At 44.4% G+C, this 17,124-nt stretch overlaps 1 protein-coding gene across 2 annotated transcripts in view; it reads right to left on the reverse strand.

The window, feature by feature from the left end:
- The window catches only part of BMP7 (bone morphogenetic protein 7), a 44,572-nt gene extending 27,939 nt beyond the window's left edge, over window positions 1–16,633 (reverse strand). For both annotated transcript variants that reach the window (XM_065691569.1, XM_065691568.1), the window contains exon 1: window positions 16,123–16,633. In XM_065691569.1, the coding sequence (XP_065547641.1) occupies window positions 16,123–16,633 (511 nt within the window). The remainder of the gene's footprint in view (window positions 1–16,122) is intronic.
- Window positions 16,634–17,124: the final 491 nt, after the last annotated feature.

Here is a 17,124-nt window from a genome sequence, read left to right on the forward strand (position 1 = left end):
TCCTGACCAAGTTAAACTTCAGCTAGCAAGGACAGAAATGGGTATTTCTCTAACAAAACGCCTGGGCACTTTCTGATGTTCTTCCAGCTTTAGGGTTAATGTCGCACCCGCTTCAGGCAGGGCTTTGGAGAGCGATGAGGAGCCACCTGCTTCCCTGCAATCCATGCTGCCAAAGAATGCGGTGTGGGGATGAGAGGATGCTGCGAGTCACCACATCCTCTTGCCCCATGTGTCACCCAGGAGACTTTTAAGTTAAAATTCCTTAGGATGAGAGATGGCAAAAGGGAAACATAATAACTGGGAGGGAAAGGACAAGGAGAAGCGTGCATGCTGCCTCCTGCATCTGGAGACATTCCCCTGCCAGGATTTCTTTGCAGGCACTTTAAGGCCATACTGGATGGTAAAAAAACCCTATTTCTCCTTAAAGAACATCCATGAAATATCTAAGCAGGTTATGCACAGGTAATCCATTTTCTTTTCAGAGTGCACCCTGATTGGTACCCATTTACACTGTGGTTTCTCTGCTGAAATCAGAGCCAGACTAGCTGAAAGGTATTGTGAAAAATTTACACGTGGGACTGCTCTGTGAACATGAAACTCTCCTAATAGTAAACAGACTGGTCGTGGCGTGAATCCTGATGCTGAGTTTGCAGTGTCTGTATGTGCATCTGGGGAAAGCAAAGTTAAATAAGCAGGGAAGAGTTGTGTTTCTTCAGAATACCTTATTCACAGCCTTAGCACATGAAACACAGCAGCACATGGCGCTGCAATCCATCTGTAGCTGCTGTAACGCACTTAGGATTGCTGTTAATAAATGGGAGTTCCACGAAGCGGTTCCTTTAGACAGACTCCTTCTATTTCTACCTGCATCCTCCAGGAATCCAGTATAAGGAATATTCCCCATCAGCCTCTCAGATCTTGTTTCTCTGCCCCTTTTTAACCAGGAATGGGGGTCCCAGGGCAGTGCTGACCTGGGCATTCACCCCCCAGCAGCTCTCCCTCTCCCAGCTCCTTGAGGTGGCATTTTTCCAGCAAGACAGGGAGGCAAGCCGAGGACTGTGGTGATGCTGCAAACCTTGGCTCCTCCTATGTCCTCCCAACTGGCCAGCGCTGTGGCCATCACAAAATGTCCCACACTTTCACCAGGAGCTGGGTTAACTGAGGCTGGTATTTACCCTCGACAGATGGGGGCTGTTGCGTGTCCCTGTGTATCTGAGAGATGGGGGTGCCCCTGGACAGCAGCTCCAAGCCAGGAACTCATCTAGCTCCCTGAGGGCACCATGGGCTGCACAAAGCAGGCTAAGGCAGCTGCAAAGCTTCCTGCCCACCAAAGGCAATCTCAGCTCTTCTCTACACCCTCCTCTAGGAATGTCCCTGTAGTCAAACTGAGGAGTAAGCAAAATGACAGGGAAAAGCTGATCATTACTCCTGCTTTCTTTTCCCTGTACTGTAATGGATAGCATGGAATAACACAGCCTAAGAGCAGAGGCATGTTGCTAACACATCCCCTAAACCCTAAATCCTCTGGCTGCAGCTGTAGGAGGTACATGAAGATGCAGGAATGCGTTTTTCCTTTCCCTCTTTGGACAGAGATGGCTGCTCTCTCTTTTTGTAATTCAGGGGACATGAAGGCTGCTTTCCTGGCACTCTGAAATCAGTGAGTTGTATCTGGTGATGGGGCCAGCTTGACAGGGAAGCTGTGCCTGAGTTAGGTGTGAACTTCAAGTAACACATTTTGCCAGGGCATCCAAGGGTCAAGGAGATAGTGGCAGCCTGGGGAGGAGGGGGAGGAATCACGGATGAGGATCAGAATGAATGGATGAGGAGACCAAGGTGGCAGCACAGCACAGAGAAGGGCAGTACTGGTCTAGAGGAAAAAGCAGGGTGATGGGCACCTCCAGGGGGAGGAGGCTGCAGAGCACAAAGAGGGGAAAAAGTTAGTGACAGTATGGTTCATGGAGAAAAATAATCCCCCAGTCCAACCAGCAGACAAATGGGGCCCAAGGTGTTTCCTGCAACCTGCTGGAGGCCTCTCAAAAACTCACTGATGCAAAAACCAGCAGTCTGCCCTGTCTGGTTGTACACACAGCACTGAGCAGATGGAAACACATCCGCAGGCCCAAGGAAGGGGAGACAAGTGGCTGAACAGATCTGCTCAGAAATAATGTGTATTCAGCCAGGGAAGATAAGGGGCAGTATGAGAGACTGCTACAGGAAACCTAAAATGGGCTCTTTGGGATGAAATGCAGATTTTGGAATAAGAGGATCCAGGTCATTCTTGAAAGCTTCCAAGTGTGAACCAGTTCTTCTTCAGCTTGGACCAAATACCAGGTCAGGAGGAAGGCAACAAAATTTCCCTCAAGTGATTTTAGCCAGTGCTAACATAACCACAGGTAAAGGAGGACAGCCCAGTAGCAACTGGCAGTGTGGAAGGGTGCACAGGCAGCTTGATCTGCAAGAAGGCATGTGCAGAGGACATGCAAAGAAAAAACAGATTTTAATACAGTAACTTTTTGATGCTATGGTTTGATCATGCAGAGATGTGATGGCATCAGATTATGCTCTTGCATTCCAGTAACTAAACTGGGGCAAACTAAGGCGGCCTCAAATGTATTTGATAAATTAGATATTGTTCACAGTAAACAGCCTGCGTCAGTCATCTTGGGGAGGTCTCTGCCCAAGCATCTCTGACGCGTTTATACAAACCAGACTAAGTGTACCACTAATGCCCTGGAGAGGGTGTTCATTCCTATTGGCAAGGCCAGACTCCTGCCTTGCACTGACAGGATACTGCATATTGCCTACTAACTTAGCTCCTATTTTTTCCTAACCTTGCTTCTAGAGCATAGAATCACAGAATCATAGCATGAAGAACTTTATGAAAGTTGTGCTTGTAAACTGATGCTTTTCAAGCTTATATGCTGCTAATTATCTTCCACGACATGAGTTTTTCAAGTTGCCTTCTGTTCCTTATTACTACTGTGGTATTATTATATAGCATAAAGTTACTTAATACAGCAAAAGATTCAACAACATTTGTAAAACTGATACAGAAAGAAGGACTGGATTCTGGACTGGTACAGCTGGTTTAAGGTATTTTAGAAGTAAATGAAATCAAATGAGAATTTATAATCCTTCCTGAGGTCTGGATTCCATCAGACTAAACTCATTAGGCATTAAGGTGCAGGTGCAGCTAAATAAAGGATTGTTCTGCTTTCCTTAATGCCACAGATTCACATCTTGAGTTCAAAATAAAAGTCTTCTATATGTATACATTGTGCATCTACTGGCAACACTTGAAAGAGAAAGTGCAGCTGATGGAATCTTCAAATGCCTCACTTTTGTCAAAGGAATGTGTCCGTTTCTGCACCGGCCGTGCTAAGGGACGCAGGTGGAGAAGTGACTGCACATTCGCCTCTTACGGTTTATTCATTTCATTTGCATTAGACTTTCTTTCATCTACTGAATAGCTGCCCAAACAAATACCATAAATCTAATTAATCCTCCTTTAATATTGTATTGCCACAACAATACCAGCATCCCCCCAAATATTCCAGAGTGTGGGTCTACACCTGCGCAGGGTGTCTGGGCGGAACACGGCAGGAGTCGCAGGCACAGGGAATCGAGCCTTTTTTGTGGTTCACTGTGATAAAAGGAAAATAATTCAGGAACCAGTTTTCCAGGTTTGAATGCTGGATCCAGGTATGACTTGCTGGACTTCCCAGCTGAAATCCCAGATTATGGTCTGGCTGAGAAAGTAACTTGTGGGATATTACAAAATAACCGGTCGATATCATACAAGTGACCATCAGATAAGAATCTCAGCCTTCGATTGGAATCGGCAGAATGTATACACTCCAAGCTGCGCCATAAGGCCACAATCCGCTGGACCTTCGAGCTCGTCTGTGCAATAACATCTGCACCTTTCTTGGTCAGGCAAGTGCAGGGAGATCAGGGGGCAAGAAACTATTCAGGGAAAAGGTCCGCCTGCCCTGGAGGGCAAATCCCTGCAAGAGCAGAGCTCCTTTCGCATCCAGGCTGCTCCGTCTATCACGTGTGTTTCAGGTGGTCTGTATGTGGGAGGTCCAGTGATATTAACACGGTTTCTAGGCCAGGGTTTTTACATAGAAATAAGAGTGTTTGAAGGGATGGGAGGAAACATTTTGGGCAATAGTGATTATAGACCTCCATTTCCGTTTAAAAGGATACTACAGAGTGCCCTTCCTTGTGGAAGTGTGACTTTGTGACCTGTTTCTCATTTGCCCTTGAGTTTATCATGTTTCCTCTGTGCTGCCCAAATAGTTGGGGTCAGGTAGGGCACTGAGCGCAGCCTCCTGGGCCTTAAACACAGGAATTGGAGAGGAGGTTATTGACCAGAAATGATCATCACTGCCAACCACTGCGCATCCTCTCTCATCTCTGCCTGTGATGGGACTCATAGCTTATGCATAAGATCTTTTTGCTTTCTAGGAACGTTTGCTATGCAACACTTTTATTCTTACTGAGAAACAGGCAGGGGACTGTTTATTCCTTTAATATTCCTTTAATATATGGGCCTGAGAACTATGAATAGTTAAGATCTCTAAGTTGATGATATCTATGTGTATTCCTGAAGTAGACGTAAAATGCCAGTGTCTTAAGAGTAAAGGCAAGTTTAAACTGTTATTTCAGAAATGTCATCAAGAAGAATCACAGATGGTTTGGGTTGGAAAGGACCTTAAAGCTCATCCAGCTCCAACCCCTGCCATGGGCAGGGCCACCTTCCACTAGAGCAGGTTGCTCCAAGCCCTGTTCAACCTGGCCTTGAACACTGCCAGGGATGGGGCAGCCACAGCTTCTCTGGGCACCCTGTGCCAGGGCCTCAGCACCCTCACAGGGAAGAATATTTATATACTTCTATATTTATATATTTATATATATGCATGTTTAGAGTGTGTGCGTGTGTCCCCTTGCACTTCAAATGTTGGTGGCCAAAGCCCCAGGCGTAACAGCACCTGAAGGTGAGGAGCTGCTTTCTTTTCAGTTTAATTCCCACCCACGATCCCTATTATACAAGAGGAATTTTTCTCTGGGCACGAGATAAGCCCATCGGTGACATCAGCTGCACCTACCCTGCATACCACATTGTGGATCGCAGGGCTGGATTCCTGACACTGAGCCTCTCGCTAGGGTTGGGCCATCCAGGCCTCCTGAGTCAGCCCCTAACAACAGCATTTTCTGTTTTGTTTTGGGTTTTGTGTCTTCAAACGCAATTTTGCAATTGCAGTTCTGGGGTAAAAGATGAGCTGTTGTAATACACCCTCATGTCCTCACATCGGTTTGGTATGAATGAAGGGAACACAGCACACGTCCTATTGCGTGCAACTGTTAAAAATAGCCCAGAAATGAGAGTATGGAGTTGAGGACAGTGTCTCTCAAGAGCAGGAACACACATGATTCCTCTCCATTTCAGCCTGTACTGTCTACCAGTCACTACTCTCTTGTTGGACTACAACTGCTAATATGAGGAGGAAAGGCTTTCAGCATGTTATAGACAGGCTGACTTAGATTCTTCCGCTGCTCTGTGATATTTTCAGTGACACAGCTCTCATCTCACAGCTGTGGACTAATGAGCAAAATGACAGGTACTGTTTTCTAAAACAGGATTTGTGGTTTGCTTGAACATATTTCTGTAGTCGTTGTGTCAGGTAACGTAACGTAGCGTAAAGCTTAGAGATGTCTGTGGATGTGGAGTCTAGTATTCTTGTAATTTGATTTTACCGCATGCCACCGAGTTGCAGGGACTATTGTATTCAGAGGTCAAAGCTGCGTTCACACCAATGGCAGAAGTTTTACACCACATCTGATTCGCTTCTCCTTTTCACCTGCCTCAGGAGACAAATGACTCATCACATAGTGCTGAAATATCTTCATCTTCAGATTTGGGCCAAGATTTAGGAGAGCGGTTACTCAAAAGCTCCTTTTTGAGCCGAAGAGAAAGATTTGCGCAGAATGATTCTTTCTCAGCTCTTCTGCAGTTTATTACAAGTATATTTGTGTAATGAGGGGGCCCAGTAGTAATGTTGTTAAAATACAAATGGGCACATTTATTGTTTCCTCCAAAAGGAAACAACCAATCTCTAGCAGTTCTGGTTTTTCCCTGCCTCAACTGCTTTATGTAGCCAGCAGATTGTGAGGCTAAAGTTACTTTTTTTTTTTTTTTTCCTTTTCTTTTTGCTAAAAAAAAGGGAAAAAATATCCCCTCCTTTCTCTTAACAAATGCTGGATTTTTTAAGGATATGGTCAGAAAGGGGAACTTAAACTCAGCATGATGTTTATAGTGCCACACAAGCTTCAGGAAAAGTGATGTGCAGTACTCTTTATTAACATCTGAAAAGTCCCTGTGGGATTATAATGACTGCACAGTAATAAACAAATGAAAGTACCAAGATTAAAATGTTCAGAATATTTTTAGCAATAGAAGCAGTGAGTTTTAACCTTGAGAATCAGGGAAGGAGCAGCTTGCTAGCATTGGACATGTGGGTAGAGGAGAGATATGATTAGGAGTTGATTCCTGTTAGTGGTCAATGATTATCATTCATGGCATTATAAATCTTTGGCTGATATAAATAAACTGTTAAAAAATTGATAGTTTTTAAACCCTACTAAGTTGTAAGCACCAGAATTCAGAATTTCTAAATTACAGTAATTTTTAATCTTCCATTTAAATTATAAAGCTGAATTTACATTCCCTTGGGGTGCTGAAGGGCTCATTAAAGTCAACGGGTGTTTCAGATACACAAGCAGTGAAATACTACCAGCCCTGTTCCTAATCGTTACTCGGTAAGAAACTTGTTTCTCCATTGGAATTGTAACTCCCCACTACTGATGCTGTATTATTTTATGAGCATTTTTTAGTAGTTCTCCCAGGGTTCTTCTGGTCTCTTTTAAAAAGTTTTACTGCCCCTGTCCTGTGGGAAGAACAATTGGTAAGATCGGAGGATGGAGGCAGCCCCACCGGTGCCAGCGAAACGAGGTGCCTGAAGACAGGATTTGACCCAGTGGCTGTAGTAACAGAGTGAAAGCTCAACCTGATTTACAGCCCCCAGACCTGGTGCAGACGCTGTGCCAGCCCCTCAGCGGGTGACTTCACTGCTGGGTGGCCTGGTGCCAGGCTGCTCCAGCTGAGCATATGGCATGGTGACACCAGTGTGTTTGTGCCGAGGTAGAACTGAGCACTGGGAGCAGCAGCCCGATGAGAGGAAGCTTCCTGCTCATCTGAAAAGCAGTTGTGCACAATAAGCACAACTATAAAATGATCAGATGATCTTAAGGTCCTTTCCAACCCTAACTATTATTCTGTGATTCTGTGATGCACTGCAGGATCATCGGCCCCATCAGTGTGATAGTGTTCCCTCATCGTAAAGAGCCGAGGAAGGCACTTGCTTGTTTTAATTATTATTTAAGGGAAGTGGTGCCTTCCCTCTCCTCCTCCCCTTTTCTTTTTCAAAAGGAAAGTAGCTTTTAAGAGCTTGCCATGAAGATCTAAGTTAAAGGATTTGCTCTACTACAAAGCCTGCATAGTTTCCCAGGCCAGGTGGACCCGATAGCACTGACTGCATGCTGAAAAATCTCATCCCCACCCTTCAGGCACTTTAATTGTAAGCCTTTCCAGATACACTGGATAAACACTGTCAAAATGAACCTGAAAGGGTTGGTAGTGGTGGTTTAGCCCTTAAATAATTATGAGTTTGCCTGTCTAATTACAACATAATCTTGTTTAAATTCGGATGGCTCTTTGCAGTATTTGCAGTATCTTTTAAATGAGGCAGAATCAGAAACAGTGCGAGACTGGAAATTTACAATTCTATCTTAAGGCAAGACAAAAAAAAGAATTTTTGCTCTCGTAGAATCTAATTCAAAGTGACAACAAAAGAGTCGAACTTGGAAGCTACTGCAGAGGGATAAGGATGATAAAGAATAGCGTGGGACCTCCGAGATGCAACGGAAACTTAATACTCTACGGAGAAAATTTTTTAAGCAGTTTAGGAATAGTTTAAGGTAATTTACGGGAAGACTTGAGTGACAAAGCACATTACGTGAAGTGCCTTTCCTTCACTAGGCACTTTCTAAATTCTTTCTCTTTCATTTCTTTACTCTCAGGAGACTTCTAAACCCAGTGAACCAAAACAGCACTTTGTTTGTTGGTATAGCACAGGGCTGGCACAGATGGCAGACACGGCACCTGTTCCAATAAAACAGGAAAACAGAGAGATAAACCATAGCACTCATTAGGAGGAAGCTACCAAAACGTGAAGGGTTTGTGTGTTGAATATCCTCCAGGAATAAAAGGAGAGATCGATAAACAGACCTTGTTTTCACCATCATCAAACAGATTTGTTCAAAGGGAACATTAGTTTCATATACAAAGACAATACATTCTACTGAAGAAACTATGATTATGCTTGACTTAAAGAAAGCAAATGATTTTATCTAGCTACTCCTTTTAAAGAAAAAAGTATCTGTTGGCAGTTTAATCAAAATCTCTTCATTCCCTTATTCCTTAGTTGTGGCTGCTTTTTTCTTACTTTTGCATTTTATCACGCTGAGTAATACCACATTCTTACAATCTAGTCCATAATGATCAGAATAACAACATAAACAAAAGCCCTTCTGCTCATCTATTAATAAATAACCAGAATTATTAGGTGGGGAGAACTGTTTGGACAGTTAGCAACAAAATTCACTGCAAAATCGTTTTCTTCCTAAGCACAAGGAATATGCTATGTAATATCTGATAGACAATCTAAAAACCTTGAATGAGAACAAACATGAAGTAACAGATGCTCAAAGGATAAATTTCTTCAAACGTTTGCCTTGATCATTAATGCTTGTGCTGTTTAGCATCCCATATATCTCTATTTCTCTCACACGTACACACACAAGCATTAAATGCAAAATGTCATGAAAATTCCTAAGTATCATTTAATGTTGGCAGCCCTGCACTGTAAAGCCATTTATATAAAACTGTGGTTGGCAGCTCTCACTCTTCCATGGGAACAAATTAACATTGGCATTCCAAACACAGGAAAGTAAGGAAATTAGAAACACAGTTTATATTTGGCCAGTGCTTTGAAATACTGTACCATGCTACTGATGTCAATTAATGAAAAGCAGAATTTTGCGGAGAGGGTCTGGTTTGGAAACACATTAACACACGTTAAACATGTTTGCACAGGAACCGGATTGTAAGCATCTTGGTTCCAAAACAATAAAGCCATTACACCAAAACTTGTAGTCTCAGAGTTGCCATTAATTCAGTCCACTCCATCCGGATCACTAAAGGATTTTCACTGACTTCAAGACGTAGATAACACAAATGTGTCAAAGAACGTGCAAGGCACAGCACTGTGGGGCTTGCACCCAAGAATGGGTCTCACGTTACCTGCTGTAAATCAGGTAAATTTAGGTAGAAATAATGGAATTGTAGAACATACACTCAAATAAAAAGGGCCTCGGCAAACTGTAGTTTTCATCAACAAAATAAGGACTTCCAAGAAAGATATCTGAATTACAGTCAGTTTAAACTTTGCTACCTGTGATCATTTTCATAGCAAAGATGTTTACTGACAAAACTTTAAACACTTCTGGTTTTCACATGTACACCAAAAAATCTAGATGGCAGTTTATCTCCTGGCACAACTCCACTGACTTCAGTGGAATCACTCCAGCATGGAATTTGGCCCCGCAGTCTTTACAACACGCTGTTTATTTGTACTGTGATTCAGATATTTTGATACCAGGAATCTTTCACCACTGAAGTTTCTCCATATGAAATATGTCTTGTATTAAGAAATATCAGATTCACATTTTTGTCAAACATTATTTGTTAAATTCTGTTTGTTGCAAAGATGGGAATTCAGCTGTACTTCAACAACATGGATTGAGCTAATAATGATAAGGAGTGACTAATAGGAGCGAGTTCATGTTTTGATTATTTGCAGCGAAGGAAGCCTCCCTCAAAAACAATTCAAAGGTTAGGGGAGAAAAACGTGTGAAGCTCTAGCAATTTTACTGCTGAATGCTCATAATTTCAGCACGGGCATTTCTTCGGCCCAATTCTGTTCTCAGTTGTGCTATTGTAAATCAAGAGGGAGTTTATGGGAATTACTTTGGATGTACGGTTGTATAAATGAGACCATAGGGCCAGCTTCAGTAGAAATTTGACAATTAACACCAATGAAGACCAAGCCAAGAACTTTCTCTTGGGTTTCCATTTTCCAAACACATCCGTGCGTGGAACTTTATCCATGTGGTTAGTCCTCTTGAGTAGTCCCGTTTACTTCAAACAGTTGCAGAATGAAAATCTTCATCCTGCTACTAATTTAAACAGCTCACTCATTTCAAGTTCCTTTCCTTTAGAGAAGAAATATATGCATTTAATAGCAAATATTTTTATATCTATAATATATGGAGTTAATTCACCTAAGTATTTTGATGAATGCCTCAGAGAGGAGAACTGTACCACTGAAAAAGGGCTTAAAATATCACGGTCTCTTAATGCTGTGTATCAACAGGTAGTCTATTTATCAGGCATGCTATCAAAATTTGCTTACTTGTGTTCTTGCTCAGATGACTTCATCCATCATTGCAACTTCTCACTGGTATTCATCCAGTTAGAACAATTTAGAGGCATAAAACTAAATGTGTGATCATTTTAACAAGAAATTAACAGTTTCCATATAAATATTAGCATTTCCTCGCTTGGTTCAAGGATAGAAGCCATAACGGCACTAACAGTATGTTTGATTTAAACTAATTAAAAACAGAGGCTTTTGCAATTTAATATATTGATTCTACCAGTTGGACTTAAATCTTTTATAATAAGTGTACACAGCTGCACCACTCACCCACCGCCACTTTTAAACCTAATCCCTGCATTCCTCCTGACAATAACATGACAGGATCCACACATCCCAGTATTAGCCTTAACCCCGGTGACACTGCCAGAATGTATTAAACTAAAACATTGCAGTGTCCTATTTAAAAGGAGCCTGTCAACAGCTCTGACTAGGCTTTAATAGTTATAATCTGTATTTTAATTAATGTTTCCAACCACTTGTGTAACCTCCTCTCACACATCTCTCCCCCCTTACCCAAAAACGTGTTTCAAGCTTATTTACAGATGAAAACCTAACTCCTGGTTTCATGCTGCCTGCCCTGAGGCCATTAAAGCTCCTTTGCAGCAGGAGTGCCGGGGGGGGATGCACACACACACTTCTCAAGTAAAACCACGGCAAGCAGCGCTGCCCGGGTGGGAGCAGGTCCTGTACGCTTCACTTGTGCCTAACTCCCGTTACAAGCATCACAAGGTCTGGCCATCAAGGCTTGTCTCCTTCAAAGCACTTTACAAGCTGTTGTGTTTTGGCTTTTAAACTACAGTTCCCGGAGGGGGCTTCACCTCCCCAGGACAGGCTGTGTGGGAACAGAGGAAAGACCCTGCTCTGGGATAAATCCACCACACAGAAGTGGATGGGGGCATTTCCATGTCCTTTGTTCTTGCATGAGGACATCTGGGATGCTCCATTCTCTGCTCTCACCAGACCTGTGTGGCAGAGATAAATAGTTCCTGCTCCGTTCTGTCATGCTGCACCTGAAAATTAGGAAATGAATCAATTTCTCTCTAGATTAGCTCTGTATTTGCAAGGAATAGCTGCTGGTTACTTGCTGCATGGTCACTGCACTGCATGCCTTTCGTTTGCTTCGAGCTTTCTACCTTAGTTGATCTTTTACCACCAAGTGTTGCATACATCCATGCACATCCAAAACAATTACAGGATGTACCTGTTCAGGCTTGAGAGCTTATAACAGCACGAGGTGGAGGAGAGAGGTAAAAAAAGCCGAGGTTTTGGCCTAATGTATGGACAAACCATGTGATCGTGACCAGGCATCCAGGGCTAACATTTAATCTGCTTTGTTTCAAGTGGGAAATATGTGAAGATCAAATAGTTCAAATCCAGGTCAAATATCCTTGGAAATCTTTGATTTATATAAGCAGGAAAATGAGGTTTAAAAGAAGTGATTATGAAAGGGTTACTAAAAACACAGCTGTACGCGCACTCTTATATCTGAGGCTCTCCAAAGAAAAACTGTGTGACATCTATATTAACCTTTGGCTGTACACCAATGAAGGCCTGTAGTGAGCTGGAATGCGAGGCAGCCCCTTCCAAATTTTAACACAAGCCAGGTTACAGCTGCAAATGCCTGCAGCCCGTGCTCACTTTATAAAGTATTCCCCGAAGGAAATTTTTTAACTGTTATAGAATCTTTTTCTAATACCCTACAGTGTTAAAGCCTGTTATTAAAGGGCAAAGAGATGGTTCTCTATGCCAAACACTTGTCAACAAAAAGGATAGCCAGATGGTATGAAATAAAAGGAAACTTGGGGGCTCTTCAGTTTCTTGATTTACATTAACAAAAGCCACTTTCATGTGCTCCAAGAATGACTAATTCCCCCCCCTTATTTTTTGCCAGGATTAAACAATGTTGTTCGTTTTATAATCAACCACGAGACAAATTAACAAATTGCATATCACTTGTGCCGACTCTCTTAAGAAACATCCTAAGCAAGTCTGTTTACCAAGGCAAGATTACCCGCATAAGAACAACTCAATTATTTTTAGAAGAGAGCCTCTAAGTAATCTAGAGGATGTTTACTCCTTAGTTGCTGTTTATAAACTTGAATTTCAACTTGTGCAAAAAATGCATTGCGTTTTTTCAGTTCCTAAAATGGATCCATTTGTAAACTGTGCTTTGGACAGGATCTGGAAGGAAATTCCAAATACTGAAATTATAGCAATAAATTTTATCAAATTAGCCAGTAATTAACTGACTAACTTAGACAACTGTGGCTAAATTCTCTTTTAATTTACATGTAACTTCATTCTTGACACAAATTCATTCCCCAACCATCTTAGCACAGGTGTAAGCTAAGACAAAATGCAGCCTGCAAATTAACTGGTTATAAATCTAAATCTCATTAATTGTCGAGATTTTACAGTAACATTACATGCTTAGTACAAAGCTCCATGCAACACAGCCCTGAAATGGAGCACCTGTATTCTGGTTCCTCCTTACCAATACTCATTATAAATTCTCTGAAACAAATATGCACAGTATCTCCATAGGAATCATGGGGGGGGGGGAGGGAAATACTGTTGGGGATTTTTTACTACATAATCCAGTAAATCTTGCAGTGTGAACCCTATTATTCATATTCTCCTATAGAGTCGTAAAATTAATAGAGTATGAATAAAGAAAAAAAAAAAGAAGTGGGTTTGTAGATTAGCATTTGGAAGCCTGGAATTAACATGTTTTGTTTATGGAAATTTAAAAGTATCATTTCTTTACTCACTTTTACTTCCTCCATTCTAAGATGAAGCTTTATTATACTGCGACACTTCCTCATTGTGACGGCTCTAGTATAGTAATAAAAGCCTACCTGTGAAATGCAATGCTCACAGAGTATCTCTTACAAAAGTAGGACACAGTTTAGTACAGTCTACATTTAGGAATTCAGCTGTGCTTTAAAAGGGATCATTGTAGAAAGTCTCCAAAACAATATCGGTTCTACAACAGATCTTCTAATTTTCCCTGAATGACATAGAAAACTGTACATATCAAAGCAGGTGTTGTATTTGGCTATATAAGGGAGTGAGTGGCTGGTCTAATTCATTAGAACGTACATAAACAAGCCTGTCTTTGTCCCATAAAGATGAAAGACCGATGACTATAATGGGATGAAAGGTGTGCACAGTGATGAAGAAAGCTATTATAGATCTGTGTCCTTTTTAAACTCGTCCTGGCATGCACGGCTGACAAGGGAACAAAACAGTACAGATAAACCTCCAAAATGTGCCTTCCTGGTAATAATTCCACCTGTCCTCCTTAAAACTGCTGGATTTTGTCTGTGCTCTTACTACTCATTGATCATGCTGACAGCAATTCAATAACATGATATTTTACATAAAGAACACTTGTGAATTTCTAAGCTGACTACAAAACCCAGCAGGTCAAAATGAACGAATATATCCACTACAGTCATCACATCGCATTGGGATGTCCATTATTGATTACATAGAGCTTAGAGAGGTAAAACCTGCTCCGTGAAAAGTTCCCACATAGAAACAGACACATCCAAAACATAATTTTTATTTTACAGTTCATAGATCAATTCCACTCCTTTGTATTCAAAATAATCAGGGGCCTGAATTCCTTTCCTGTAAAACCTCCACGGGCTGCAAAGGTGACTTTTCCTTGCAGAGGAAGCATGGGACAGGAGTGCTGCCGTTTCACTGATGCAAGGTGTGCAGTAAATAACTACATCTGTGGAGCAGAGCTTCCTCCCCAGGGCTAAACTCCCTTCAGTTAGATACTTACATGTTTCATAAGGGTTCTCTCCTCTATATTGAAACGGAAAGAGAAGTGTGAATTTCGCTATCGTTATTTCAAGAGCCTTTGTCTTCTGTTCGGGACTCTCCCTGCGCTCTGGCTGTACATGGTGTAGGACCCAAGAACCACAGAGAACAATGTTAGCAAGATCACTCTTATCTCTAAAGTCAAATATTTGACTTCCATTGGTGCTTTTGGCTGCTCAAATATTTGATTTTAAATGTATCATTGCTGATCAGCTTAAGTATCTAGCAGCGATTAGACAAACACTGTAATTCCAAATGGAAAGCACCAGCGCTCTCAAGGAGCACAGCAGCCCCCAGGCCAGACGTAATTCAGAGCTTCCCACAGTGAAGCTGACGGTCGTTAATAAGGAGGTGCAGCTCATGCAAACTAGAGATCTCCCACAGCGTTCCGTGTCTCCCTATCATGCAAGAATTGTGCTGGGATGGCTACCGTATCTAGCAATTATTAACGTGTGTCACAGAGCCTTTACAGCTACTGGTCTTTCCAAGTTAGTTAAAGTGCTGGGATTAGAGAGGTGGTGATTTAGGTGGTGATTTAATCTTTGTTGCCTCTGTAGTTCCGGACAGTGGAAGTGTCCAGAACAGGGACATCCATAAAGGTGTCAATGGATTTACTGGCAATGGGGATGATCCCTAGTGGGTTCTATGCCAGAGATGGGCTCCTCTTGCTCTTTGCATGCCCCTTTGTTTGGAACAAAGATTGAGTTGATCTTGTTTTGGAAATACTATTCAGATTCTCTCTTGAACTTGCAGGCACCCAATCTGTACGTGTGGTGGTTTCAGAGCTGCACATGAGGAGGTCTAAAAATGGCTAGAGTGAACCAGGTCTATAATTATGTATTTAAAATAGAATGCTCATCCTGACAATGTTTTACCCAAATCCAGCCAAGTCAGTCCACACGGGTGTGCAATCTACAGCAAGGAAATGGAAATCAGATTGGGCCGTGGCATCCAATTAGAAAGGCCTAGCGAGCTGCATACAAAGCATGCCAACTTTGCTATCATTTGCATAAACCCATCCACATGTGCTTGTGGAAAGAGGCGAGTTAGCTGCATAAACCGGGGTCAACAGAAAAAGCTACAGGAGTAAATAAGGATTTACTGTGGAACCCCTCTCAAGCAATTAGGAAAACATGTGCGAGCAGCTCAGCCCCTTCAGCCAAAGGAACTGGGAAAGGTGCTGGGAGCCTGCAGGGAACTATCCATCTAGGCAGCCCTGGTGACCGTGCATCCCAGACGGGTGCCATGCTGGGAACCATGGTCCTGCCTGGGGGTCATGTTCTCCCTGGCCGTGCGGGATGCAGGGTAGACCTGCTCAACTCCTACCTGCAAATCCAACTTCTGAGGTGCGGCAAGAAACTATCAAAGGGAGAAGACAACAAACTTAAGTATGTTGGTGTCTGGGATGGAGAGCTTGTGGCTGTCCAAATGCTGTGATGGGGAGCCGGAGCCCTCGTCATGCTGGTGCCGTTTAACTACCACCTCCAAAGGCTGCTACCTGCCCTTCCTTGCCCAAGCGGGCTGCCACCCATCCAACCCAATGCCGTAAGAGCTCCCTGCCAGGGCCACCAGCCCCCTCCCTCCCCTTGGTGGCCAGGGCCCTGCTCCAGCCTCCCATGGCATGGCTCCCCACCCGTCACCCCGTGTCCAGCAGCCAGGCACTCACCCAAGTTGACGAAGCTCATGACCATGTCAGCCTCAGTGAGGAAGTTACTGTCCTGCAGGCTGGCCAGGGGCGGCCCCTGGGTGCTGAAGATGGGCTTGTAGGGGTAAGAGAAGCCCTCGCCCTCCTCAGCGGCGGCCCCCGCAGCCCCCTCCTCCACGGACATGGCATTGTAAAGGTCCAGCATGAACATGGGGGCCGAGTTGTGCTTGCCGTGGAGGTGGGGCCGCGGGCGGTGCGGCAGGCCGAGGATGGAGAGGATCTCCCGCTGCATCTCGCGGCGCTCGGGGCCGCGCAGCCGCCGGTGGATGAAGCTGGAGTGCACCTCGTTGTCCACCGTGAAGTCGGCGAGGACGCAGCGCAGCCAGAGGGCGGGCGCGGCGGCGCCCAGCACCAGCAGCCAGGAGGCGGGCTGCCCGCGCCCCGCCGCCGGCATCGCGGCTCGGCGGCGGCTGCGGAGGGGCGGCGCGGGGGGCGCGGGGCTGCCCCGCCGCGGGACGCGCCCCACCAGCATGCGCGGAGCGGGCGCGGACGGACGGCGCGGCCCCGCGCTCACTGCGGCGGCCGGCAGCCCCCGCGGAGGCGGCGCAGCCCGCGCATGGCCCGGCGGCGGGGGCTGCCTAACGGCCCCGGCCCATGGACGGAGCGGCGGCGGCGGCGGCGGCCCGAGGCGCTTCTCCCGGCGGCGGCGGCGGCAGCGGGAGAGGTGCGCTGTGCCCGCGCCCCGCACGCCGCGGCGGAGCCGTGTGAGCAGTGCTGCTCGGCGGAGAGGCAGCGGGAGGTTGTCTCTGGTGGGAGGAGCAGGCTGGAAAACCCAGGCGCTCTCGCTCGCCCGCTCCAAACCGCTTGGGAGAGAAAATCCGTGTAACTGCCTAGAGGAGGAACATCTGATCAGGTTGCTTTGCAGGATGTTTGTGGAGGCTGCTCAGGCTTGGGGGAGAGGCTGAGCCGGTCCCGAGTGCCTAAATTAACGCGAACGTAATTAAGGAGAAGACACCCCAGGAG

This window comes from Lathamus discolor, chromosome 11, assembly GCF_037157495.1.
Source record: "Lathamus discolor isolate bLatDis1 chromosome 11, bLatDis1.hap1, whole genome shotgun sequence".
Classification (NCBI taxonomy): Eukaryota; Metazoa; Chordata; class Aves; order Psittaciformes; family Psittacidae; genus Lathamus; species Lathamus discolor.